This window comes from Labrus mixtus, chromosome 16, assembly GCF_963584025.1.
Source record: "Labrus mixtus chromosome 16, fLabMix1.1, whole genome shotgun sequence".
NCBI classification, from domain to species: domain Eukaryota; kingdom Metazoa; phylum Chordata; class Actinopteri; order Labriformes; family Labridae; genus Labrus; species Labrus mixtus.
The window spans coordinates 2,382,469-2,410,109 of NC_083627.1; the positions used below are offsets into that span (position 1 = coordinate 2,382,469).

General features: G+C 39.6%; 5 protein-coding genes across 5 annotated transcripts; 3 read left to right on the forward strand and 2 right to left on the reverse strand.

Annotated features, from left to right (window-relative positions):
* Positions 1-224: 224 nt before the first annotated feature.
* psmb8a (proteasome 20S subunit beta 8A) lies at positions 225-4,985 on the reverse strand. The gene is made up of 6 exons (XM_061059722.1): positions 4,680-4,985; positions 4,280-4,421; positions 3,567-3,678; positions 3,156-3,285; positions 1,653-1,857; positions 225-647 (listed from the first exon to the last, which is right to left on the reverse strand). Exons 1-6 carry the CDS (start codon positions 4,827-4,829, stop codon positions 559-561), a joined length of 828 nt encoding a protein of 275 aa, XP_060915705.1. The 5' UTR covers positions 4,830-4,985; the 3' UTR covers positions 225-558.
* Positions 4,986-5,348: 363 nt separating this feature from the next.
* Positions 5,349-10,934, reverse strand: psmb13a (proteasome 20S subunit beta 13a). The gene is made up of 8 exons (XM_061059723.1): positions 10,803-10,934; positions 10,473-10,560; positions 9,464-9,561; positions 8,111-8,251; positions 7,891-8,006; positions 7,131-7,189; positions 6,406-6,557; positions 5,349-6,273 (listed from the first exon to the last, which is right to left on the reverse strand). Exons 1-8 carry the CDS (start codon positions 10,862-10,864, stop codon positions 6,162-6,164), a joined length of 828 nt encoding a protein of 275 aa, XP_060915706.1. The 5' UTR covers positions 10,865-10,934; the 3' UTR covers positions 5,349-6,161.
* Positions 10,871-15,432, forward strand: psmb12 (proteasome 20S subunit beta 12). The gene is made up of 6 exons (XM_061059740.1): positions 10,871-11,010; positions 11,504-11,574; positions 12,952-13,083; positions 13,565-13,694; positions 13,802-13,946; positions 14,954-15,432. Exons 1-6 carry the CDS (start codon positions 10,963-10,965, stop codon positions 15,079-15,081), a joined length of 654 nt encoding a protein of 217 aa, XP_060915723.1. The 5' UTR covers positions 10,871-10,962; the 3' UTR covers positions 15,082-15,432.
* Positions 15,433-15,666: 234 nt separating this feature from the next.
* psmb9a (proteasome 20S subunit beta 9a) lies at positions 15,667-21,298 on the forward strand. Its single transcript, XM_061059743.1, has 6 exons — positions 15,667-15,993; positions 16,106-16,173; positions 16,396-16,527; positions 19,848-19,977; positions 20,337-20,478; positions 20,665-21,298. The coding sequence occupies exons 1-6, from the start codon at positions 15,943-15,945 to the stop codon at positions 20,790-20,792; spliced, it is 651 nt and encodes a 216-aa protein (XP_060915726.1). The 5' UTR covers positions 15,667-15,942; the 3' UTR covers positions 20,793-21,298.
* A 286-nt stretch (positions 21,299-21,584) lies between these two features.
* Positions 21,585-27,063, forward strand: tap2a (transporter associated with antigen processing, subunit type a). Its single transcript, XM_061059650.1, has 11 exons — positions 21,585-22,154; positions 22,336-22,450; positions 22,541-22,671; positions 22,829-23,034; positions 23,348-23,545; positions 23,650-23,778; positions 24,342-24,530; positions 24,706-24,879; positions 25,187-25,346; positions 25,661-25,797; positions 26,405-27,063. The coding sequence occupies exons 1-11, from the start codon at positions 21,641-21,643 to the stop codon at positions 26,609-26,611; spliced, it is 2,160 nt and encodes a 719-aa protein (XP_060915633.1). The 5' UTR covers positions 21,585-21,640; the 3' UTR covers positions 26,612-27,063.
* Positions 27,064-27,641: the final 578 nt, after the last annotated feature.

Genomic DNA, 27,641 nt, shown 5'->3' on the forward strand with positions numbered 1-27,641 from the left:
GTACAAAACCATGGAGTCCCACTCGTGGGCTGGACTTCAAAGTAAAGCAAATGAGATTGAGCAGGTGAGTAAAAGTAGTTGGCAACCTGACATGTAGTTGAGCATGCTGCAGCAAACTAAGGGAGTGGGCGTGGCGTGCTGCAGACAGGTGAGGCCTGATAGGTTGAAGGCAGAAAAAAGACTGAAAGAGGAAATGAGATCTTCAATAATAAACGACAGAGCAGTAGTTTGAGAAACTGTTTTTATTTAAGAGCTTTGTGTTGTGATGTCTGGTAAGCACAAATTACTTCACTGAACCACACGTTTGGAGAGCAACAGTACTGACATGCACAGCACCAAGAAAACATAAAGAAATGAACTAAAGAGATCTGAACAGTCTGAACCTGTGAAGTTCAGGTGGATATGTAAGGAAAGAAATGCTCTGACTGACATTTCATTGATACAGAATCAGACAAAGTAGAGTCATTCATTTCCTAAATCAGATTTAATTTTGGAACAAAAGGCATGGTTTGGGAATGTGCAGACTGCTGATGTTGCTCTTTGTTAAAGGGGTCAAACTCAGAACATTCCCTTCTTGTAGCGATGGATCAACTCTGACACGTCCTCCTTACACACCTTTATCCAGCCGTCCTCCTGCATGTGGTACACTACACAAACACACAGATACACACAGTTAGATCACATATTGACATAAATGCAGCAGGTCTCAAACTGTTATATGACATTTCTTTTTGGGGGTCTTGAGCTGCATGTGTGAACGCTAACAGCTGAATTTTTCACTTCAGTTTTACCTGAAATTTTTCCTCTCAACCCCCTAGTAAAATATCCATGTGAAGTCCAGGTGAGCAGATGTGAGAACGCGGTAGGAAATATTCAGGAACATCCCCTGCAAGTGACCGGGAGGGGTTGGTGATATTTATTATATTGATATTATGACCATACACTGTCTGCACAAAACCAGTGTGATCTCTGTGCACGTAATGAAACCGCTTCACTGTGTTTTATGGTTCAATCTTTTTATTTTTAGATTTATTTCTTTGATTTTTGTGCCTTTATTGGAGAGATAGGACAGTGGATAGAGTCGGAAATCATAGAGAGAGAGAGAGAGAGAGAGAGAGAGAGAGAGAGAGAGAGAGAGAGAGAGAGAGAGAGAGAGAGAGAGAGGAGAGAGGGAGACAGAGAGAGAGAGAGAGGGAGAGAGAGAGAGAGAGAGTGGGGAATGGCATGCAGGAAAGGAGCCACAGGTCGGATTTGAACCTGCAGCCTGCATGGAGGACCATGACCTCCACACACTAACCACTGCACCACCAGCGCTCCCTGTATTGATCTTTATGTCATGCCTTGCCTCCAGAGACCTTGTCCTGTGTGATAACATGAATGAGCAGGATTTATCCTCTGGGAACAATGAAAGTACGTACAAAATGTCACGACAAAAACTGATAAATCTGATGTCTGGTGAACAGTTTGGGCCTGAAACGTCACGCGGTGATGAACTTCACTGAATGTGATTTGGAGCAGCTTCTGGAGAGCAGACTGTCTTTATTTTAAAATTACATTTCTGTCAAACACCCGGTACTTAACAATTATGCCACAGGATATACATCCATGTTAAACCTCAAACACAGTGAAGGAGCATTCCCAGGCGTACTCACTGTTGACCACCCCTCCAGAGTAAGCATCCCTGTGTGTAGCGTGAACGATGCCCCGACGGCCCAGCTCATACGCCTCCTCCACCGTCATGTCTTCTCTGTAACCGCTGTCCACTACGCCGTAGGCGAAAGAGCTGCCACAGCCGGTAGAGAACATTCGTCCGGACAGACGCGTCCCATTATCGTCCACGTAGTACAGACCAGGACCCTGAATGAAACACATCACAATGTGAAATACACAGCACAGTTTGTGATAGGAATACAAACACAGTTCATCACATGAAGCTGTAACGATAGCGCTCCATCACAGTGGATGTCTGCACTTTACATGACATCTTTTTGTTTTACATTATTCTATACCTGATATTTATCTTGAACTTTAAAGAATGTAACAAACAATCTGGCTCTTGGTTTTAAAACCTTTTTCCACCTCTTACCCGTCATGTTGATACTAGATTTTCAATGTATGGGGGTTGGAGAGGCTGGGGGAACAGTCTGTCATTTTGGCATATTTTTCTTACCCAATACTGTTTTTGTTTGTGTGTTTTTTTTAGTTAATGTTTGGTCTTTGTATGCCTCCATCCTAGAGACAGGACAGTGGACCGAGCCAAATATCTGTGAGAAAGAGAGTAGGGAACGACATGCGGGAAAGGAGCCACAGGTGGGACCCAAACCAGGGCTGCCCACCCAGGGGACCACGTCTCCGTACATTGGAAGCAAGCACCAACCGCTAGGCCGACTCCCCCTGTTTGTATGTTTTTATTATTTATTCATCGTACCGGGCCCCTTGAAACTTAGGAGACGTCTCAAAGGTACATCCTGCCCATAAATTCAGATATTTTGACATATTTTGGATTTTACGTATTTCTTTTGAAAGTGATCTGGGTTTTGAAAACTGATTTTATAGGTTACTCTTTTGTTTTGATAATGTTTAGACTAAACTAAGTCCTTAAGTAGATTTAACCATGATGAAGAACATGATGAATATGAATAAAGTGTTTCCTTGTATTCAAGTATTTTCTGTTAAATACTTAATAATAACAGAAAAAAAAAACATGGTGTTAAGGCGTCCATATGTGAAATGTTGTTTCAACCTAACTTTTGGTCGACCTAGTGACAGGCAAAGAAGTGGAGCTGAGGCAAGCCTAAAGCCTCCTGACAAAAAGCTACAATGAGCTTACAGTAGGATCAATCATGACCCTAATAATGCATAAAATCAAAACATGAGTTAGAAAAAAATCACCAGTGGACACTCAAGGAACTGCACTTAATCACACTTCAGCGTTGGCTTCACTTTTCAACACCAAAGGTTGTTTCTTGGCCTCAACGATAGACTTACATCACAACTTTACAATCCTCTGCCAGCACAATGCTGGAGTTTGAAACCAGTAAGTGAGTTTAAATAAGAGGTGCTAAAATAAAATAAATAGAATTGTAATTTTTCAGGCTCTGACCAGAGCAGTTTGTATGTTTCACACATGATAACACACGTCCACCACAGCTTACCTCTTTATCCCATCCACAGATCATGCTTCCCATAGAGAGACCCATGCCTCTGTAACCCAGCATCATGTTAGACAGCAGCTTGGAGGCCGCAGCCACAGAGATCCTGTGGTTGTTTCTCAGTCTGTACAGCCTGGAGGAAATCATAACACAACAAGGTGAGCAATTATTTCATATAGCAATCAATCAACTAATAATTCAGTCTACAAATTGTCATGGCAACCAAAACAGAGAAAAAAATCCCTCATCATAGTCGTCCAAGATAAATAAGAACACAGACGGATTGCATTTTATTTAATGAAAATCTTCTATGCATGTTTTCAGTTATTCAGTTCAGCTATAAGATGTGTGAAAGTTTCTTACAGGAGCTTTAAATGACAGAAAGTACTGAGACACAGTGGGACCACTATTCACCTGCACTCTTTGGCCAGGAGTCTCTCCCAGTACTGGCAGTCTGCAGCGCTGCCCGACATGGTGCCCAGCAGGTAGGGGTTGATCTCTATGACCTTGTTGACATCGTTGGATGCTGCAGAGCCGCAACAGGTTTGGAAAAGGAGACATTCAGTGAAGATTACAGGATAAGAATGTGAACACAAAGAAGTACCTCAGAGTGGAGGCGCCGTGATTTAATAAACATTTAGATGTTAAACTAGGTCAGCACCAGACAAACAAAGTAAGAGAGAGGAAGAGACAGAGGCATGCTGGTGTGTGTGTCAAGAGAGGAGAGGTGTGTGTTTGTGGAGTGGAGTACGGTGAGCAGAGTTTAGGTTTTGTTTTGAGGAAGCACAAAATTAAGTAGGCCTGGATAATAAAGTGAGATAAGCATTGTGTTATACATTCTTTCAAACATTTGGCACAAATATATTATAAAATATAGTATATTATATCACATTATTTATATCTCCAGCTGCAACAAACATTAAACTTTAAGGCTTTTTATTTCAGGTTAAAGTCACTTGTTTTTTTTTGGGGGGGGGGGCATCTTTTGTTTAATAGTCATGAATTTAAATTTAAGCTTGTGTAGTTAAGGGCACCAAAGCTGGAGATGGGGTGCATAGGGCCCCACTTTCACCAGGGGCAGCCCTGGACATGAAACACATTCTCCTTTCTTTTCCAGTCATATTTACCCAGGTAGCGACCAGCTGAGGCTCTGGAGTCCACAGCGACGATGACTCCATGTCTGAACTTGAAGGCCAAGGTGGTGGTACCGTGGTTCAGTTCTATACACACCCCTCCCTCACGGTTGCAGGACTTGAGAAACCCTGAGGGCTACAACGAAACCAAAGAAGGGACTCGTTTTGAAAGAGAACACGAGAGCAGAATATCTATCATAAGATCATATTCTTAGTCGTAGTTAGGTGAAATGTTTATGAAATGTAATAAGAAGCTAAACGCACCAAACACTGAAAACCACAGACGCGTAAAACAGCATCACCCACTGCGCGTGACGCTTCATGAATGTAGCAGGTTTACCGGAAAAGAATCACGGTATTCATTTCTTACCATAACTAACTGACTGATACTCACATCTACACCCAAAGGAACCGCAAACTCCTGAGTTTTAGCCCCGAAGTTGTAGTGGTTGGTTCTGTCGACGAGATGCGTCTGTCCTCCAGGAAGAATCTGTCTCCTGAGCTCAGAATGAGGCTTAAAACCACTTACATCGAACAGAGCCATCGTGCATTACAGTTTATAACCTTTATATTAAAGTGTATTCTAGGTTTTAGAGGTTAGTTTGTGTAATGTGACGAAGGTGAGCGACGGACCGTCAGGGATTATTTCCTCGTTCGTAACAAAGAATTCGAAAGTGAAAGGGTTTTAAAACTAGTTAAATGTAGTTCAGTCCTCGTGGTTACTATTCAACATCAGTCAGTGCAAACAAAACGCACGAATGTCTTTTAACAAAACTTGTTTTGCACTGAAAATACTTTATATTTTTGAAATTTGAAACAATAGAACTCAAAACTCCGCATTAATCTGCTTCATTAAAAAAACAAAATAGACCAATTGGATGGCTTTATGGTTATGTCGTCATCAGTCTCTATAATGAAGTGCAACAGACAGGTTTCAGTTGCATCAGCCTCACCTCACCTGAGTTTGAATCTAAGTTTAAACAATAAATTAAACACAAACAGAGAGTTTCATGGAGGAATCATCCGTTGAACTTTCAGTTTGTTCCAAATAAACATTCATGTGAAGTTTGTGCCAACTATGTATTTTATTTTTTGTAAAGTCATGTTATAAGTTTCATTGTATACATTACATTTGAGCTCTTGTCTGCAGGGTTTGTACATTAACACAACAAACCAGTAATGTTTGGATAATCCAGCAGAGGTCAATTATATTTAGAACTTGCAGATTTCATATCATAAAATGTAACTCTGTCTGATGCAGTTCAGTCAGTGAAATGTTAAAGATGAACTTCTATGAACACATAACATCCTGGAAACCTAATTTAGTGTCTTTGGTGCAGGGAAAAGACTGAGTCTATTAAGAGTCACACATCATGAGGGCGCCTGTGACCTAGTGGTAAATTGGAGCGCCCCATGTGCAGAGGCTGTGGAACTGGAAGTGGGCAGTCCCGGTTTGAATCCGGACTGTGGCTCCTTTTCCCGCATGTCATTCCCCTCTATCTCTCTCTGTGATTTCCGCCTCTATCCACTGTCCTGTCTCAATAAAGGCATAAACAGACCTGATATAAATCTTTAAAAAAAGAGTTACATGTCATGAAAAGAATTGAAGAAAAGGGGTTTGCCAGATTTTTTTAACAGGTTTTTATTATCAATCAAGAATTGTGAAAACATGTTATAATCTTTTCATACATCAGTCTCCCGGCTTACTGTTACTGTACTCCACATCACAGTTAAACAGAATTAGAGTCTAAGCCTTGATGATAAAATGTCTGAGATGTATTACTATTGATATTGAATATAGTGAAAACCCTGTAATAAAATGAAGACTGGTCCTTTGCAGCTAAATGTTAAGATGAGATTGTTGAGTCACTTTGCGTCAGGCTGTGTCCATCTGCTGCACCGTCTCCTGCACCACCTCCAGCTTCAGGGGGACTACCTTCTCTGTTAGGACCGGTGTTGTTCCAGGGCGGTATTTGTATTTCATTTTCCTGTTCGATAGACAAAAACACAGTTATACAAAAACAGAAACAATCAAAGACAAAAAAAAAAAAAATGGCACCACTTTTTAAATTCTATCCCGACTCTGTCCAGATATAAACGTCTCACTCATTCTGGCCTACCTGTTGTCTCTGTACTCTGACTCCCGATAGGGTCGGATGTAGTCCACTCCTTCTTTGGTGATCACACAGATGTCGATGTTGTTGCCTGACCCGAGGTCACTCATGATTCCAGCGTGGATGGCAACACGCACGAGCTCCTTCGCCTCCTCCAGCTTAGAGAGATGACAAAAAATCAGAGAAACAATGAAAAGACGGAGAAATAGAAAACATTCTGGCTTTTTATTAGCTCCTTTTTAATGCAATGAACAGAGTATTTACCAGATATTAAAGTATATTTCACTCACATTTCTATCTTTTTAATGTGTTTTTAGTAACGCTTCATAAAAGAGTTTTACTGAAACACTTTCAAATTTCTCACAAGAACAACATATACATCAGTAATCACAGATTATTGTAGAGATATCTCTACTTTTCATAAATGCATTTGGAGTGCGTGCTTAAGAGTTTTTTTATTAGTAACTCCAGTTGAAATCCTTCATTGCAGATTTTGTCATGTCTGTTTACAGATTATTGATATTTAAAATTTGCTCACAGGCCGCATTACGTGAGGAGGGAGGCCGCATGTGGCACCTGGACCTCAAGTTGCCCACCCTTGATCTAGCGGCTTCTTTGGCCTACAGTCTCACTACTCTGCAGGTTCTGAATTAAAGCTGCCCAAAGTAAGCCATGATAGTTAAAGTAAGTTACAGTCACAACACTTATGTATCAAAAGGTATGTGTCACACCTCCAGGTCGGGTCTGAACCCGTCCTCTAGAATCCCAAGAGCCGCCAGATCTCCAGATCCTGCAGTGATAAAAGACAGACTGTCAGTCAGTGATGTCATCTCAGTGATGTCACCCATCACTATTTATTTATTCTTTTTCTTCTTCCACTGAGAGAAACAACGACATTCTGTTGTACAGCTGTGCACTGACAATAAACTATTCTTTTTCTACCTGTTCATTTCTGAAGCTCAATGATAGCGGTCACCATATTGGAAATGCTGTCTCAAACTAGCCATCAGTTAACCTAGTAACAGACATCATAGATATCAGCCACGCCTCATTATGCTTAACTCTTGTCTTTCATAAAACCAAGACGGATGAGTTATATAAAAACATGTGTGCCAATAAAGACATGAGCTATTCAGTCCAAAATCATTTTTTGAACCAGGCTGTAAACATGTTTATTTCTGTAGTAAAATGAGCACTTTCATATGGGTGTGTGTGTGACTTCTGGTGTTTTAGAGAAAGCCTCAAGTGGACACTCGAGGAACTGCAGGTTTTTAACTCTGGAGTTTGCCTCTTGATATAAGATAAAGTCTTGACACATGATCATTTTTATTGGTAAGTTATGAGATGACTAAATCATTATGACACTCTCAAATAAAAGAGAGCATGTCTTGATTTAATTTGGTGTAACAGTTAGAGAAAAGAGCTTGACAGAAAGTCGAGAATCCAAGAGAGGTACGTCAAAGAGTAATGTACACATAATTATTCACATACCCATTGTAAGGTAAGGCACCTTATTTACACTCCCATAAGGCCCCACCGAGTACAGGTGGTTCCCAGTGCAATCTACTCCTCCCAGTATAAGATTGGCCCCGATTTGACCGTGATACCTGAGGGCAGAGACATGAAATCACAGGATTAATAACAGCAAGAATTGAGCCTTTAAATCCTTCACACACCAGTATATCCAGGTACATGTGTGGTTGAAACAAACCTGTAAAGCATATCCTGCAGTATGTTGACACCCATGACGACACGAGGGTTCCTCCCGCTGTTCAGAGAGAAGATGGCGAGGTTGGAGGAGAGCAGCTCCGTGGTCTTCTCTGTATCTGCTGCCGTACCCGCTCCACAGCAGCTATGGAGAGATCAAAATGTTGATGCATGTTTTCATAGAGTTATTCTGCATTTTAAAGACTAAATTGGAGGTGTGATGTTTGTGGTTTTACCCTGACGAGTAGCATTGTGGTTTTATCCTAGAAGTATTTAAAGCTGTTGTTTTTTTCACAAACATTTGGAACAGTTTTTGGGACCCCCCTGTTCTGAGTGAGTTACCTTTTTGTTGTGTTTGTAACCGTTTATATGTGTGATGATGCTGAAACAAATGAAAACAGAGTGCTAAAGAAGTTCTTGGACTGTTGTGGTTATTTTGAGTTCTCCCACTTTCAAAGAAGAAAATATGACAAATTCAGATTTTAATGAGCAACGTGATGCGTTCGCTCTGCCTGCAGTTCAAGTTTTCTGTTATTAGTTACTTTACATGAGAGTAACTTGTTGCCTGCTGGAAGAAGTCGTTATATTTCCCTTTCCTTTGTCAAAATAAAAAATAAGACTTATAGCATCTGCCCTGTTTCTTCTTCTCTCCTACTTCTGGGCTGGTGGCCAAAGGTAAACCTACAGGTGTGTTAGTGTGCATGCATAGCTACAACATCATGATGAAATGTAAGTTCAAGAGCCTGTGCTTCACTGTTTCCACTGAGACAGCTGTCTCTGTGCAGGTCTCTGTCAGGTTGTTGGCACAATAGAGGACAGTAAATGTTACACACCGTCTTTTATTCCTGTTCTTAGGCTGCAGAGTTACAGATTAAGGGCTGAAACTAAACACAATGAAGGTGGAGTCACAGTGGGCTATGTGCTGTCTGGACCATTTAACCGGCATGTGTAACGAGTCAAAGGGGTTTACATTTTTGGAAATGCAAAAGTACTTTTCTCAGTGCTAGCCTGTAACCGAACCAGTTACTTTTCAATGGCAGTAATCTTGTACAATATCAAGTTACTTTTAAAATTAGCATCCTGATTAACAGGGTTTTTAGATCAAACAGGGTGCGGACATATTTGATTTTTCTCTACTGTATAGATTGTAGTTTGGGCATGAAGCTACCATAGGACTGTTCACTTTCTATCTTTAATTGTTCTCTGTAGTTTTTGTAATAAATCAAAGAAGCAGTTTACGGTTAAATGTTCACCAGGAAGAAAATGACGTGTCACCAGACATGCTGGCCTGATAACTGTGAGCATATCTAGAGTTAAATTTCTCACTCATGGCTTCAGTGTCATGCCTGAGACTTACTATATATTTGGAGCGATGTAATGGATCTTGGCGCACTGCTTGTCAGCCACAACTTCGCTGGATGTCGCTCTGGTGTCTGCTCCCAGCACCACCCCATCCTGCACAGAAGAGTCAGGTTTACCTCTCAGATTATATTGATCTGCTGGACATGTATAATAAACTCTTTAAAAAATGAATGGCTTCTGTGGATTATCTGAAAGTGTGTTCAATTATATGAATCTCAGACCGTTAACAGTTTTTTATATATTATACGATGACTACATGAAATGATGCGTTCAAATATTTCACTTACGCATCATCCATGTTGAATGAATGCTTCATAAAACAATTAAAATGCCTGCACCACTGTTTCTCTGATGCCATTAACCACAACTGTAGACATTTTACATGACTGCTTTTCAGAGCAAACTGAGCCATGTGTTGAACAGATATAAGCAGTGGTGTAGTGGTGCCGCTCTCTTTTTTAATGTGGCCTGTCCTGTTATACACAGTGACATCCTTTAGAATATTTAGTTAGTGTGTAAGAGCCGATTAGAGACAGAGGAGGTAAAGTCATCCCTTCACCATCCTAGGAAAATAAATAGTAAGCAATCATTGATGTGAATCAGAGGGGATTTAGAAGTTTGTATATCCTGTGGAGACTGAAAAATAAGAGTGTACCTGCCTATACTCTGCATTACACCACTGGCTATAAGGTTAAGCATGAAATGAACCGCCAGGCTTTTTAACATACATCATGACTCAGTGTAAACATTGATGTCATGAATTCCCTGGATAAAATTATTTTTTCTGGCAATGCAGATATAAATCAAAACTTTATCTGCTGTGTTATCTGATCAAACTTTTGAATGTATTTCCCCCCTAAATATTATTAAAGCAATATAATGCTGTTTGTGTTTGAACGACTGATATGATTAAAAAAGTAATGACTATAATTCAGTTTATAGTGTTTAAACTAAGATATAGAAAATCACAGTTTGGTCTGTGTGTTTGTTCAGTTCAGACTTGCCTTGAACACCACTCCTGCTATCGTTGTGCCTGTTTTCAAAGGTTTAGGAGTCTGTCCTCCTCCAAAAAGACCCTCTAATGCAGAATTCCTACAGAGAGAGGGGTAAGAGGTAACGGAGGAGAGGGGATTACACATTATTTTATGTCTTGGAGAAATATACATGAGCACATCCTTACTATTGTTTAATGGATTCAACTTAAAAACAATAAGGAAAAAGTTACTTTCACTTTTGATCCCTTTGTAAACTCAACGTTAACAGAAGCTTTGTTTGACCTGTCTGTGATTATTAATCATTTCTGCTGCTAAGAGAACACAAACAGAAGCTCATACCTCGCTGCGTTGTCGAAATTAAAGCCGGATGCAGGAGTTTCGAGGACATTTGATAGCGCCATACTGGACGTGTGTGCAGCTTCTCTGTGCGTCTGGGTGCGCCTGAGGTCGCTGTTCTTCGCGTCACCTCTCCCTTTTCTCTTTCGATTTTGCAGTGAAAATGGAGAAACACTACACGGACTCGCAAGTCAAAGGAGTCAGCACAGGGGTGAGTAAATCAGTACTATTAAACTATTCACTGAATCCAACGCTTTTTACGCGTTAAACGATCGATCAAGGTTCCTGGCAAAACAGGTGATGCTTTACCTGAACCGTCACGTTAACACAAAGAGAGATGACATTGTCTGGACACCTCACGTGCTTTCTGGTCAGTGAGTTGTTTGTCTGTTAACTCTGAATGAGTTTATTCGTCACATATCGACATAAAGTGACTGGCTATCCGTTTGTATCAATGTCAATATCACTCTTAAGAGCATCGCTACATAGAACTCCATATCCCAGAATTCATTGCTGGTTTCAGCCAGCATGAATGAACATGAGGCCATGAGAAATAAGTATACATGTGTTTCTTTATTGTATTGTTTTACTTGTCTGAATAGAGCTCTGTAATATTTGGATGCTGGTGGAATAAACATAACAGTCTCCTCCTCCTCCTCCTCCTCCTCCTCCCCCCCCCCCCCTCATCCTCCCCCCCCACACAGACCACCATCCTGGCTGCCACCTTCGATGGAGGGGTCGTGATTGGGTCAGACTCCAGGGCCTCCATGGGAGGGTGAGGATGCTGTGACAGCTCACTGAATTTTGGTTATTTTTCCACAGATTTAATCAGAGACACTTGAACATTCATGGTTAAAGTAAACGATAATACGATATACACAATCACAACCGTCGAAATGTGAACAAATAGTTCAAAATGTAAAGTTTGCAAATGTCAGTTTTGTGAACGTTTTCACAATGCACCTTCCAGAATAGAACCTGTGATTTTACAAATAAGGTATCATTCAATACTGTGGGTTTTTTAAAGATGTATTTTGGGGCTTTTTGTGCCTTTAATGGAGAGATAGGACAGTGGATAGGAGGAGCCACAGGCTGGACTTGAACCCGGGCCACCCGCTTGGTACATGGGGTGCGCACACTAACCACTGCGCCACCAGCGCCCCTCAATACTGTGTTTTAAGCAATATTGCACCATCATAATATACAGGTCCAGTAAAAGTATAGTTTTTTTTTAATTCAAACTCCCTCCAGTTTTCATGCAGACTATTTTTCTTTGACGTTTAGTGATGTACATAAATGTGTTGAGTGCAGTATTTACATGCACATTATTCTACCTGTACTATACTTTAACTAGCAAGGACCACACCATCAGCAGGATGCAATGTGACAGTTACTCATTGATTTTATAAGAAATCTGATTCTCAACTAGGTGAGGTTAAACTTCTTGCTGCCATAGATTTGGGGAAGCTTATTAGGGTACCAACTGTAGCTGGGCATGATGAACCCCCTCAGGGCCGCACGTATAGGAGGACAGACAGAAAGGGAGGGTAAAGGGGGAGGGAGGGGTGCGAAATGTGAGAAATAAAAGGGTTGAGAGGGTTGTGTTTTAATTCATGTGAACTTGGGAGAGGTGTGTTTGAGTTCTGCTCCTGAAACTCTGTAGCATCACTAAATATTTCCATTTCATGGTGTGCTTTGATAAATTGAGATTACAATACACAACATATAATGAGCTGTATTAAAGTCCTAAAGGTCATTGGTACAAATTCAACTACTCTGCATTAAAAATATAAAATGTAAACTTGTTCTAGCTTCACTTGGATCAGTAAAATGAGACTTACACAATACATCAAGATTAATTATACGATGTCACATTTTCACACTCAGTGGGGCCGTTAATCTGCATCGGGTATTTTTACACTTTAATGCATATCATTGCATTTGATGTAAGGACTCTTTCATATATTTTACTCTTTTTTTAAGTGTGATACTGAAGGCTCTCCATATTTCATCCACCTGTGTTTATAGCTTTAACTGTTTTCAATAATTAAATTCAATCTCTGATACTCTCATCTCATCTTTAATGTCAGTGTTGTCTTTAGGTTTTTCCTCATTGTTTCTTTGCTTAACCTTTCTTTGTCTCTTTCTTTAGGGAATATGTTTCATCAAAGACCATCAACAAGGTGATCCAGGTTCATGAGCAGATCTTCTGCTGCATGGCCGGCTCTCTCGCTGATGCACAGGCCGTCATCAAGGCTGCAAAGTTTCATCTGTCCTTCCACAGGTGACACACATATGAATACATTAATGTATCTTATACAGGTATGCACACAGAAAACATGTTTACCTCACATTTCATATATAGATAATGTTGGACTAAACCCACATTGAGTTCCTTCCTTCATGAGTTCTTGTCAAGAGTTTTACACGTACAGTAAACACAAATGTTACACCGATTTCTACTCTTTACATCTTAATTGGAAAATCAAATACAACCCATGATTAAATCAGTTTCTTCTACTTTTTTAAGATTTATTTTGGGGCTTTTTATGCCTTTATTACAGAGATAGGACAGTAAGGAATGACATGTAGCAAACAAGCCACTGGTCAAATTCGCTTTCTGCTTTGAGGTCTGAAGCCTCTGTACATGGGGAACACAAACTAACCACTGAAGGACACTGGCGCCCCGGTCCCTTCTACTTTTAAAAGCATACACTGTAAACTTGAATCCCCCTGTTCTCTCTTGGTCTCCCTCTCATCCCTAGTGTCCAGATGGAGACCCCTCCTCTTGTGATATCAGCGGCATCAGTGCTGAAAGACCTGTGTTACAAAAACAAAGATGAGCTTCAGGCCGGCTTCATCACCGCAGGCTGGGACAAGAAGAAAGGTTCACAGGTGTGTAGAGGCTGTGAGGACAGGCAAACAGAGAAGCAGTGATGAAACCTGTATGTGTTCAGTCCACCTTTCTGCATCCATCACAGATGTTCTCCATCCTCCTCCAGGTGTACGTCGTGTCTCTTGGTGGGATGTTGGTCAGGCAGCCGGTTACTATCGGTGGCTCAGGCAGCACATACATCTACGGCTACGTTGACGCCAAATACAGACCAGACATGAGCAGAGAGGAATGTCTACAGTTTGCCACTAATGGTACTTTTGTAAAACTTTACTTCTGAAACCAAACTTGAGTGAGATTGTACATGATTATCAGGAAGTAATAGGAGCATTGTTCAATGGAAATCTGTAGAAAAGCATGCTGGATTAGGCTGATAACAGTAACCAGTGAACATTTGTAACTCATGGCTAATACCTATAAAATAACCAGTCATCTCACATTTTTGTATTTTATAATGTTTATTAAAAGTTATTCATGCACAGAGATGCCAGCAGGATCACATGTACAGGAATCATTTACCTGCTGTAGATCACCTTCAGTGTCTTGATTCCAAAGTATGCACATGAGAGCTCTGAGTGGGAGGGTGAAGGAAAACGAGATCAGTTGATTCAAGTTTGTTTTGCTCGTTTCTTGGCGACTTATCTGCTTCCATAATCTAAGTCAAACATTAACAGCATCACAAGGAGCGCTTCAAACATTTTTAGGTACATTTTTCTATGACCTAAAGCAATATACATAATCACATGGAATGGAAGATATTAACAATATATTTACAAAATGTGCAGTGTTAAACAGTGGAGATAATGTACAGAGTATTGCAGATTAGGCTCACTGAAGACGATGTCATTTCTATGTTACTATGTTATTGCACAAATGTTTTTTTTTAAATTGTTGACAAGTTTAGAATCAGATTGCACAGTTGAAAATAAACATCATACAATGTTTACGTTTACAGCTTTAGAGGGTGAAATAAGTCCAAGGCTGGACTGTAAATGTGTGCTTGGTTTATAAAGGGTACACATGTAAATAACAGTTGAGCTTGTACATTTTGGATTTTTCTCAGTTAACATGGAGACAGCTCATTTGTCCTCAGTTTATATCACTGAAAAAACAATTGTTTGCACACAGATGAAACTCAATTAAATTAAAGTTTGTCTCTGTAGTTGTAGATATGATCTGTGTTACATGTTTAAAAAATTTCCTAACTGTGCTTGTGCCTTTTTTCCTCCTCTTCTTCATCCCTCCACCCCCGTGCTCTCAGCTCTTGCTCTGGCCATGGGCAGAGACAACGTCAGTGGAGGCGTGGCTAACCTGGTGGTGATCACGGAAACAGGGGTGGAGCATGTGGTGGTACCTGGTGACAAGCTGCCCAGGTTCCATGATGAATGACACCTTGTATATCAAATCAGATGTATTTTTGCATCATGAAGTAATTGCAGTCAACGTTGCATACAGTGTTTTTAATAGTTTTGCTGTTAAAACACATGACAAAAAAATGTAGTTGCATAACAATTGGAAACTTTTTAATGAGAAACCTGTGGTCTAAAAAAACGTTTGAGTCTGTGATATTATGGTAACATGGAGGTTTGTTGAAGAAATTTAAAGAATCATAATCATTCCTTAATTTAAAATAATTTCTAGATGAAGCAGCTCCCCCTTTAAGTGTCCAATCCACTTGTTTTGTAAAGTTTTTTTTCATTCATACAAATTTGTGAAAATAAAAATCAATATAAACCAAAACCTGAATGTTTTTTCTTGTCTCTGTTGTTTGTGCTTCAACACATCTTTAATAAGTCATGAGGTGTCTTGAAAAGTTAATCCTGTTGCCTCATAGCCTTCATCATTTTAAGTAATACCAGTGCATATATTGATTGTAGTAAATATTATCCCTTCACAACGTCTTAAGCACACTGAAGAGTTGATAAAAAGTGCGCACGTTGTGGTGAAAGTTCATCGTTTGACACGAGCTGAGACTGATTCACGGCTCATTGCAGAGGTGGGACATTTCTACTTTCAATTTCGTTTATACTCAGGAAAACATGGCGTCGTTCTGATGTTTGAATTAGTAAACCAAACCCGTCAAAAGCAGTGTATTTAGAGTCATTATTTAGTTGTTCTTCAGCAGGAAGGCGTTTTAAAATCGGAAACGTCGACGTAACGTTCAGGTTTACGTCTGGTGTCACTTTTTACGACCCCGACAGACAAACACGGTCGTTGTCGTTTGTTACAGAGTTTATCGACTGTATCAGCATGTTGGAAGAAACGGGACCTGAGTGGTTATCTGAGGAGGTGAAAACAGGAGTAAGTGTACATTTTAATGTCTTTTATCAAATAAAACTCTGTGTCCAACCACTGTGCCACATTAGGAAATTGCTAGTGTGTTAAATGAATCATAATTGCTCTGTGTTTGCAGACTACTATCATTGCCATCGAATATGATGGAGGGGTCGTGCTGGGGTCTGATTCCCGAGTGTCTGCAGGGTACGTAAAGTTCTGCGTGCGTATTTGCGTGCGTAGTGCGTCATGTAGGCTACAGCTCTGCTGCACAATATTTATATGAAGGCACTATTCACTATGCTTCTAAATCAGTCTCTACTTTGTAGTTCTCAATCTCTCCTAACACAGTCTGCCCTTCCTGTCTTACACCCTCTGTATCAGCTTTTATACCACACAGTCACACTTCCTCTCTTTTTCTCCTTACAGGGAGTCAGTGGTGAACAGAGTGATGAACAAACTGTCTCCTCTCCATGATAAGATCTACTGTGCTCTGTCAGGCTCTGCAGCGGACGCTCAGACCATAGCCGAGATGGTCAACTACCAGCTCGATGTTCACGGGTATAAACACATTCACACTACATTCAATTCTTTTTTGCATTAGATAAAATATAACAGAACAGCGTCAGTATCTTCATTATAACACTGACACTAAGACAACACAGTTTTAGATTCTGTTTTGCAAAATGTGCTTGTTCTGAAACAGACTCAAGTTTAAATTGATGCCTGTTGAAGAGCAAACAAGACCATGTGCATGAAGACTGATTATTAGAGTTATTCTTGATGTCTATAACTGCTGCCTGCCACAGGGTCTGCCTCAAGTCAAATTAGGGGGCACGCTGCAGAAACAGCCTTGTTTGTAATATTCACTGTTAGTAATACATTTGACAGTTAAATGGCAGCAGGGTGAGGTTTTTATGTTGAAAAATAAATCTTATTTACATGTATAGAGGTCAAACTCCACAAAGAGGAAAACCCCATTGTCCACAGGGGTCCCCACAATATCTCACAGTACATGTTGTTGTGGATTAGATATGTGGTTCTCAACTGGTCTAGCCTCAGGACCCATTATCAGCTCCTTCATGAAAATTCACGACCCAAATTTCTGATATTTTACAACATGAGATTTATATAATGATTAATTGTGCAGTTTTGTCCTCAGGCAGTAAAAAACAAGTGACAGAATAAAGAGAAGAAACAAAACAAAGTAGATTAAAAAGTGCTTCAGAGACTTTTTATCAAATTTTTAGACAGGAACACATGAACCAACTGAAGATGGCCCCGCGACCCACTTTTGGGGCCCAACCCAACTGTTGAGAACCACTGGCTTAGATAATAGTTCCCATCATAGCTTTAGCTGCTCTGCAGTTGTTCTCATCCTGTCAGATGTAAATGAACATATCTCTGAGTACATGTGGAACATTTGTATAAAGATCTAACACTGAGTGAGATATTTTGGCAAAGAAAGTTTTTGATATCAAACTCATCAAGTGGACGCTCAAAACAAAAGTCTAAAGAGCAGTGCACACAGATTTAGATTTCCTCTCTTTATGGGAGACTGTCTCTCTTAAAAAAGAGTCTTTTAAAAACTGAATCTGATTGAACAAAAAGTTGTAGCAATGACGGTAAGGTGCTTCAAATATGGATGTTTCTGCAAATTCTTAAAATTGACACACATCTTCAACTCCTGTAGAGAATATCTATAAAACCACTAAAGTCTGAATGTGAAGTGTCACCAACTCAGTAACTGTCTAAATGTGAATTATGCTCACAATCTCCCTTTTGTTTCTTTGTTAGAGCACTATACATATGGAGGACCAGATCTGACAGAAGTATAAATAAATAAATAAATGTATACATAAATACTGAAATAAATAAATAAAAGAATGAATGAATAAATAAATAAATAATTAAATGCGTGAATAAATAAATAAAAACTGGTAAATAAATGGGACATAAATAATTAAATGTTTTAAATGTATTTCTACATTTATTTATTTTCACATTTATTCATTTCTACATTTATTTATTTCTACATTTCTGTGTCCGTATGCTAATGAGGTAGGAGGGACTAACGTCAGTCTCATTCAGGATTGGTCACAGGAGTGTGATGATCCAAATCTACTACTTCTGTTCGATGCTGACAGCTAGCTGAAGAATTGAAGATGGCTTATTTCAGAGTTCAAAAGTACACAGTAAAAGTACTTCATAGTACCTGTGTATGTAGTCTAAGAAGTACTTAGTCCAACCATATCAGAATCATTGTGTACTTATGGAAGAAAATATATATATAATTATTGTTTTCTCCAAGAAAACTGTTTTTTTTAAATTGTGAACACCTTATTTTGAAAAACGGAAGTTACCGCAGACTCGCAGAATTATTCTCACACTAACTTCCCCGACCTCTGAAGCTATTCCCTGAACAGTATTCTGTTTACTCCCGTTTCATACACGTGTATCTCATAGTCAGTTTTATGGTAAGACCTAGACATTTAGCACTTGACGTCATCGCTCTCTCTGTCTGTTACTCCTGCTCGCTCTGGAGTCCGGAGCATTTACCATAAAGATCAGAATACGTGGGCACTTCAGATTTAGGGGCGGATCACTTCACCAGGTAAACTCGAGGAGCGGCTGGCTTGACCGCAGTGTCTCTGAGAGGATGCAGAGTTGGCGGGCAATTTCTTCCAGACTGTCAAACACTGCTGGGTCAACTTCTATATCCATATCAGCGTTGAGCTGAGCTAAGTTGTTTATAAAACCATCCAGACTAAACCGAAGGTAGTCATTTGGTGCATTGTTTTCAACTTCGTCAGCTCATGCTCGTAAGTCATTCGTTAAAACTCTGAAATAAGCCATCTTCAATTCTTCAGCTAGCTGTCAGCATCGAACAGAAGTAGTAGATTTTGAATCATCACTCTGTGACCAATCCTGAATGAGACTGACGTTAGTCCCTCCTACCTCATTAGCATACGGACACAGAAATGTAGAAATTAGTAAATGTGGAAATAAATAAATGTAGAAATAAATAAATATGGAAATAAATAAATGTAGAAATAAATAAATGTGGAAATAAATAAATGTAGAAATGAATAAATGTGGAAATAAATAAATATGGAAATAAATAAATATGGAAATAAATAAATATGGAAATAAATAAATGTAGAAATAAATAAATGTGGAAATAAATAAATGTAGAAATGAATAAATGTGGAAATAAATAAATATGGAAATAAATAAATATGGAAATAAATAAATGTAGAAATAAATAAATGTGGAAATAAATAAATGTAGAAATAAATAAATGTAGAAATAAATAAATATGGAAATAAATAAATGTAGAAATAAATAAATATGGAAATAAATGTAGAAATAAATTTAAGACATTTAATTATTTATGTCCCATTTATTTACCAGTTTGTATTTATTTATTCATGCATTTAATTATTTATTTATTTATTTATTCATTCTTTTATTTATTTATTCCAGTATTTATGTATACATTTATTTATTTATACTTCTGTCAGATCTGGTCCTCCATATATACAAGAACAAAAAATATTGATATGATGATATTATGTCAGAGTGAAGTTGACCTTAAATCTAATGAGTTCATTCTTGGGTTCCCTTCACATGAACATGAGAAATTATCCTTTTTTTCATCACTTGCATTCACACTGTGAGGTCATTCCTAAAGTTTAAGTCTTTTTTTTCTAACTCCAGACTCCAAAATTTCATCATTATCCTTTGATTCAATCTGAATATAATTTAAAAGCAATGAAACATTTGACTTTTTACAAACTCATGAGTTTAATTACTGACATTTACTGGGAAATTATGGTATTGATTAAGTTCATCTTTTTTTTACTATCTACGTATGATAGTATTGAGATAGGTGAGGACCCACAGGTTCGCTCGGCTGCTACTCTGGTGAGAAACATCTCGTACAAGTACAAGGAGGAGCTGTCGGCACATCTCATCGTGGCCGGCTGGGACAGAAGAGCTGGAGGACAGGTCAGTAAGCACATGTAGGGACAGCTGCAAAAAATGGTTTTATTAAGCAAACCATGTTTCTCCAGCGTCAACTGAGTGACTTCAAGGCTTTTAATAAGTCCCAGTGAGCACTAATCATGATTTCAGTGTTGGAAACTGGGTGAAATTGGGTCACTCCAAGACATTTTTCAATCAGCTAAAATATGGTTACAACATGTCAGAAAACACATTTTTGTTGTATAATTTGAATAACTTGTTAATTTTAGGGCTACATGGAGGACCAACATTATGATTGTAGTGGCAATTTGTGACTTGGTCCATACAGAATGATGCATCTCTTTGATTTCCCCTTTGTTCCTCTGACCTTTGACCCTTCCCAGGTTTTTGCAACCCTGAATGGTCTCCTGACACGACAACCGTTTGCAATTGGTGGCTCTGGCAGCTCGTATGTTTATGGGTTTGTGGATGCAGAGTATCGCAAGGGAATGAGCAGAGAGGAGTGCCAGAAGTTTGTTATCAACAGTAAGTTTTAATAGTTTATCTTTAAGTCAGAGTGTATGTTGACAGAGACACCAGACATGTGCTGCTTCTTGTACAGCCTGCTTATAGGAGCTATCATCCTCTTCTATCAATACTAAGTTTAAGATATGATATGCTAAGTGAATCTCTTCACCTGTCTTTCTCTTGTTGTCTTTGTCTCTCTTGTAGCTCTTTCTTTGGCAATGAACCGGGATGGCTCCAGTGGAGGCGTGGCTTATATTGTCACCATTGATGAACAGAAGGCAGAGGAGAAAGTCATTCTAGGCAATGACTTACCCACCTTCTTTGATCAGTGATGAATAAAGCTGTTGGAGGCTATTCCTCCAGTTGGCAATTATGTGTTTTACTTATTCTCAACATTACATACAAACGTTTTGAGACACCTGATCATTTTCAGTCTCATTATTAAGAGACTTTAAAATATAAAACATGGAAAGCTTTTAGTCAAATAGGCTCAGGTCTGCTTTCTCCTGTCTATAGATCACCCAGGGACACTAACATCTATGAAATGTGCTGCAGGATACATTTTTACAAAAGCAACAAAAAGTGAAAGTCAAATGTGTTGCACAACCACAGCATTGTGACATTTTCTGCAACTGACTGTAGTCCTTTTTTTTAATCCCATTTGTTAGATTAGATTTAGATGACAGGAGGATTGTTGGTCATCTTCTTCTTCGTTGAACATAATTAAAGAAACTTTAAATGTTTGTGCACTTCTAATACGCTCACCAAGAGACCCACACATGCTTTTGTGTCAGATGTGTGAAATTAAAAAGGAAATAAATTCATTTTGGAACAAATATATTGTTGTTTTCTCTCTTTTTTAAATTTTTTATACAATGAATCATCATGATATAAGCTTTTTTTTTTAATGGAGAGTTTTTTCCCAGACACTGACACTGTGTTTTGTTGTGCAGCTTTCTTTCAGGTTGTTAATACAGTGAAATGGTGATCACGATAACATTTAGAAATGGGCTCAAGTTTAACATCTGAGTTTTATAATCCTACTTACAAGAATTACTCTCGATAGTTTGGGATTCAGGGAATCCCCGGTTCTTTCAAGAAAACGAAACTGAAACTGTCTGAAAACATAATCACCAGACTCGCGGCACATCAGGTCATTTGAGGACGTGTGCGCCTGAAAATGGCAGGCAATATAGAAACAGCAATCCGCAAAGTCGTTACTGTGTTCTGTGCGCTTTGCGTCGACCTGTCTGTGTTTTACTTATCGGGCTTTGTAGTGTTTCACAGCGTCTTTGGACAACTTGCGCGTCTCTGGGTTACCGCAGCTGTCCGGTGTTTGGCTCTGACTTCTGTGACTCTGTTCAGCTTTGGAGACCCTAAACCGTTACTGATTCGTATTGCAGCCGCGCACAGTCTACTGCCCGCGGTGTTTGAGACCGGGACCAGAGTGCTTTACAACGAGGAGACACAATGCGGCTTGTTGGCGGATATGCGCTGCTGGCTGATGAGCACCGGAGCGTCTTTGGCTGCTGCCCTGTTTTGGGAAATTACCATCCCGGACACCGACGATGCAGCCACCGGTAAAAAGAAGAAACAAAAAGCCAGAGTGCTCTTTTTGAGGGTCCTGTGCATGTGCAAACCCGACTATCTACTGCTGCTGGGAGGGGTCGTGTTCCTGTCGCTGGCTGTTATCTGTAAGTACAACAGATGATACAGATTTGAACAGAAAATATCATTTGTTGAGATGTGGATGAAATTGATACTGCTCATGTATCATTATTATGCAAGTTGCTCCTATTGGTGATGATGATGATAGTCTAATGTTTATTTCCCCAGCAGATGTATCTTCATCTTTGTGTGTGTGTCTCTTCTCAGGTGAGATGTTCATCCCGTTTTACACTGGGAGAGTCATTGACATCCTCAGCAGTCAGTACCAGCCCAGTGAGTTCATATCTGCACTGCTCTGTATGGGCCTGTTCTCTCTGGGAAGGTACAGATAATGTTTTCCTCTCTGCATATGTCCTCTAGTTTGTGTTGCATGCATTACATGACAAAACTAACTGAGTTTCTCTTTGATTAGCTCTGTGAGTGCAGGCTGCAGAGGGGGCCTCTTACTTTCTGCCATCAGTGCCTTCACATGCCGGGTGAAAGTGCAGCTTTTTGGGGCTTTGACCAAACAGGAAATTGGATTCTTTGAGACCATAAAGACAGGTAAGGCCAGGTATGCTGTAAGTGCACTCAAAGGACAGAATAGGTCAGGTAAAGACATCATGCAGATAGAACAGGACCTTTACGGAGAGGATAGGATAAGCATACAATAATATAACATTAGAGGACAGAAGATAATTCTTTTTCATATTTTGTGTAGGTGAAATCACATCCAGATTGTCTAAAGACACCAACCTGATGGGCAGAACCGTGTGTCTGAATGTCAACGTGCTGCTGAGGACATTCATCAAGACCCTGGGCATGATCTTTCTGATGATGAATCTTTCATGGAAGCTCACATTCCTCGTATTGATGGAGACGCCCATCACAGGCCTCATTCAGAACATCTACGACACACACTACCAGGTAGAGGCTTTACAGTTGAATAAACATGAAGATCCACTGATCCCTTCATTTAAAACAAGTTAGAGGGTTCTTATGTCTTAGAAAGACAATAACAATCTCAGAAGTGAACTTCTATAAGATCTTTCTTTGCACACATCTGAGCCTTATTACTTCCTGTTAAAACCTTGAAATCAAATCTTCTTCCAAAAGTATTTTAGAATTTTTAACCACCAGGTAAAAAGCATTTTCTTCATCAATCCACTGATTTGCTTTTATGAATCACAACATTTAAACTTGCGATGAATTTGAAGTTGTGTTTTTCTTCTTTCCTCAGGCTTTGTCTATCGCCGTGCAGGACTCAATTGCTCAGGCAAATGAAGCTGCCAACGAGACAGTGTCCGGTATTCGCGTTGTACGTAGTTTTAAAGCAGAAAAACACGAGGCCGGTCGCTATGACAACTGCCTGATGGACACACACAAGCTCAAGACCAAACGGGACACAGTCCGAGCTGTTTACCTGCTCACACGGCGGGTGAGGTTTTTTTTTCTTTTGTAAAAAACTTAAAGATCATGTTTTCTACACAGACGTACAGTACATTTATTTAAAAGTCTTTGTTCCTCTATGTGTGTTTACAGTTGACAGGGTTGGGCATGCAGGTCTTCATGTTGTGCTACGGCAGGCTGTTTATCAAGAGAGGACAGATGACCACTGGAAACCTGGTTTCCTTCCTCCTCTACCAGTCAGACCTTGGAGACAACATCAGGGTATCTCATAATGCTCTGTGAATTTTTGATAATCAGAGAAAATTATTTAAAGCACCTTAAAGTGTTCGCTTTTAAGTTGCTTTAGAAATAAAAAGGAATAAATAGGTAAAGGACAACTATGAACAACCAATGTGTTTTTTTAATGAATTGTACTCTTGATACTCTAAAATGCAAAGAAGGCTTCTACCAGCCTGTTGCTACACAGCACATATAGTTGATATGAACGTCTGCCTCTGACCAGGCAAATAGCCAATCAAACTTCAGGATTTTGGAGTGGCACCTGGGAGGCCAATCAGATTTATTGGGGGCGGTGCCGTGCCTTGCCACCTCTCTGGATCTGGTCCTAAGTTTTTATTTTGAAAAAGTATGATCCCCTCTGGGATAAATAAAGTACATTCTGATAAATGTTATATTTCCTCAACAAGGTTTTTCCATCGGCTCGTTGTTTTAAATATGTCCAATCAGACATGTTGTGCTTGTGAATCACTATCTTAAACATGTGTTTATTTAAATTATTTCAAATGGACATTCTGCAAGTTTCATTCTATAAATCTGTCTTCTAGACTCTTACCTACATCTTCGGTGACATGCTGAACTCAGTGGGGGCTGCAGGGAAAGTATTTGAATACCTGGACAGGAAACCACAGGTCAGCACAGAGGGAACACTAAAACCTGACCAGCTGAGAGGACACGTCAGCTTCCACTGTCTCAACTTCTCCTATCCAGCTTCCCCCAACAAAAAAGTTCTGCAGGTGAGGTTTGAACGACAGGTACACAAGAGGAACTCTTCTGTTAAAATTGGACAGTATAACAAAATAATTGACTTGAATAAATGCAAAGATCAAAGATAGTTATCTGTCTTCAAGAGTCCGGTGGATAAAAGTTCATTTTTGCAGCGTTGTTAAACTTGTTGTCTCTTTGGCTCAGGACTTTTCTTTGGAGCTGAAGGCAGGTCAGATGACAGCACTGGCAGGTCAATCTGGACAGGGAAAAAGCACCTGTGTGAGTCTGCTGGAGCGGTTCTATGACCCACAGGATGGAGAAATCCTATTGGACAATGAACCTCTGAAATCATATGACCACCGTTTCCTCCATAAGAAGGTATTTAAGCATTGTGCCTTTTTTCTGGTGTTGAACTTAATTTGATCATTTAATTTAATCTGTCTCAGATCATTTCTGTCTTTTAAATGTCCTTTAACTGTTCTGTATTTATAAGTAAAACATCAACATTAAACAATCTCAATGAACAAAATCTATAGGGAAAAATAAATATTGAAACATAGTTTGAGTTTGGTGTCTAGGCTCCGACCTCAGCACTCTTTGCAGATTATTTTACATGCAGAAATATGAGGAGTGATAAGATACATACTTATACATTCTTTTACATGTATGACATCTGTTTTAACAGATTGCTGTGGTGAGCCAGGAGCCTGTGCTCTTCTCTGGCTCCATCAGAGACAACATCGCCTACGGGCTTGCAGACTGCTCATTGGAGGAGATCCAGGAAGCAGCTCGCAAAGCCAGCGCCCATGACTTCATAAAACTGTTGGAGAAAGGCTACGACGCAGGTGAACTTTAATACTGTTTTACATGGACAGGTGCCTACATAAAAACATGCCTACATGTTTGAGGTTTTTTGAATGAAGGAAGATCACTTTGCAGGAAAATCTTCTACTTATATTATTGTGTTTTGAACATGTATATTGATTGTCTGGAATTATACTGGCTAAATAAAGATGCATAACACTTAAGGTTAACAACTAAGGTTGACCAAAGCCCTATTATTAGATTTTTAAAATCTTCATATCTTCTTCATCTTGCAGCTTTTTTCATTTACACATTAAACCAAAATCAAATTGTTCCAATGTTCTTTCTTTCTCAGAGGTGGGTGAGGGTGGCAGCCAGTTATCCAAGAGCCAGAAGCAGCAGATTGCCATCGCTCGAGCTTTGGTCAGGCAGCCACGGGTCCTCATTCTGGATGAAATAACCAGCTCACTGGACGCGCAGAGTGAAAATAAGGTAACTTCTCTACAGTGTGGTGTAAAGATGTGCCCTTAAGGATTGAAAGTCTCTGACACAGGTTTAATACCATAAGGTCGTAGAATACTTCCTGTTCTTAGAGTTGATGAATCAACAAATGTTGACGTGTCCCCAAAAGTAGGTGAAGAAAACTGAAATAATTAATATTTAGATCAGGTGCTGCATGTAGAAAACACTCACATATAATGTCTCAGTTAACCAATTTAACTAATTACAGATTACAATACAGTGCTGAGAGAAAGTTCCTCCGTCATTACACCCTTATACTTACACATAGCATCTACAATATGTCTCAGTGTGTGAGTTCACATTGCATTGTGGCGTTGGGGAAGCGTGAGAGGCAGATGAGAGAAGATGGGATGGGTCACTAACGATCGTCTTAGCTTGTCTTAGATTAGCCTGTTCAAAAAGTAGTCTGTAGGGATGTGTGATGTTTCCCTCCTATAATTAGCCATGCAGTCTGAATCAATTGGATGCATTTGGTTTTTAACTGCACAGACATGTTGTCAAAGATGAGATATACTATCTGTCTGTCACTTGATGATAGAATCATAAATATTTCTGTGATTTTCTGCTTACTGCACAGGTTCAGCAGGCCTTGGCTAACTGTCCCAACCTGACCCTGCTGGTGATCGCTCACAGGCTGAACACCATTGAGAAGGCAGATCAGATCATTTGGATTGGTGAGGGCAGAGTTCAGGAGCGAGGGACTCACCAGGAGCTGATGGACAAGAAGGGGAGCTACTACAAACAGAGAGAGAAGCTCTTCACTGAGGGAAACTCTGCACAATGACACCTGAGGCTGTAGCTCCATGTACACTGTGTTAGTCTGCAGCTAACCTGATAAAATCATGTGATAGAACAAGCTGCAGTTCATGTAAATATTTTGATATTAAACTTAAACAATGTGGACTTGTGTATATATATAATTTTTCTTTTTTGAAATGTCTGTAATTCAAAACACGCAGCCCTTTAAATCTCCTCTTTATGTTTATAACTGTGCTTATTTATTTTGTTTGCTGTTAGAATGTTTATTACCTTACTTTATTAATTAATCATTAATAATTTTGGCTTGACATATCTATCAACTGCCTCCTTTTTCATTCCATGTCCTGTATTTGGTTTAGGGATTATTAAAGTTTGGCACAGTTCTGGACATATGACGCCATAAACCTTCATTTGCAATCAGAGTGGCCAAAGGTCGCTTTATCAGTACGTCCCAAATAAAACATGTATGTGTCTTAATGGATTGTCAAGCCTGATGTTGCATATATATTTATTTCTCTGAACACATTCTTGGTCTGTTCAAATTATACAAATGCAAGGTGCAGTAAACGGGAAGAGAAGCGTTTGGTCTGAACAGGATTTTAGAAATGCCCAACAAGGAAGTAGTTATTTGGAAAGCTGCCTGCTGATGTGCGTCATGAAAACAGAAGGTACAGGGAGGTGATTTGTTCGCAGCATCATGTCGAAAACACCAACTCCCTCTATCGACCGAGACGACGCTCAGCTTAGCCGTCACCATTTTGTCGACACCTCTGTGCATCCACAAAATGGTGACTGAAGTCAAGTTTACATTTCCCAACAATTCATCTTTTAGTATACAGCAAAACAGATGTTTGTGTAATGATTTATACATCAAACATGTTACATTTTACATGATTTTTAAAGGCAAGAACCAGGACTACTGGCTAGCTGAGAACAAAATGCAAATGAGGTCATGAGGAGGGGGGCTGGTTTGTATTCAGGGAGGAGGTGAACACACGGGGAAAGGTGCGAGGATCAGGTTGTTTTGGTTGCTGTGTTGGAAAGACACTGAGGGC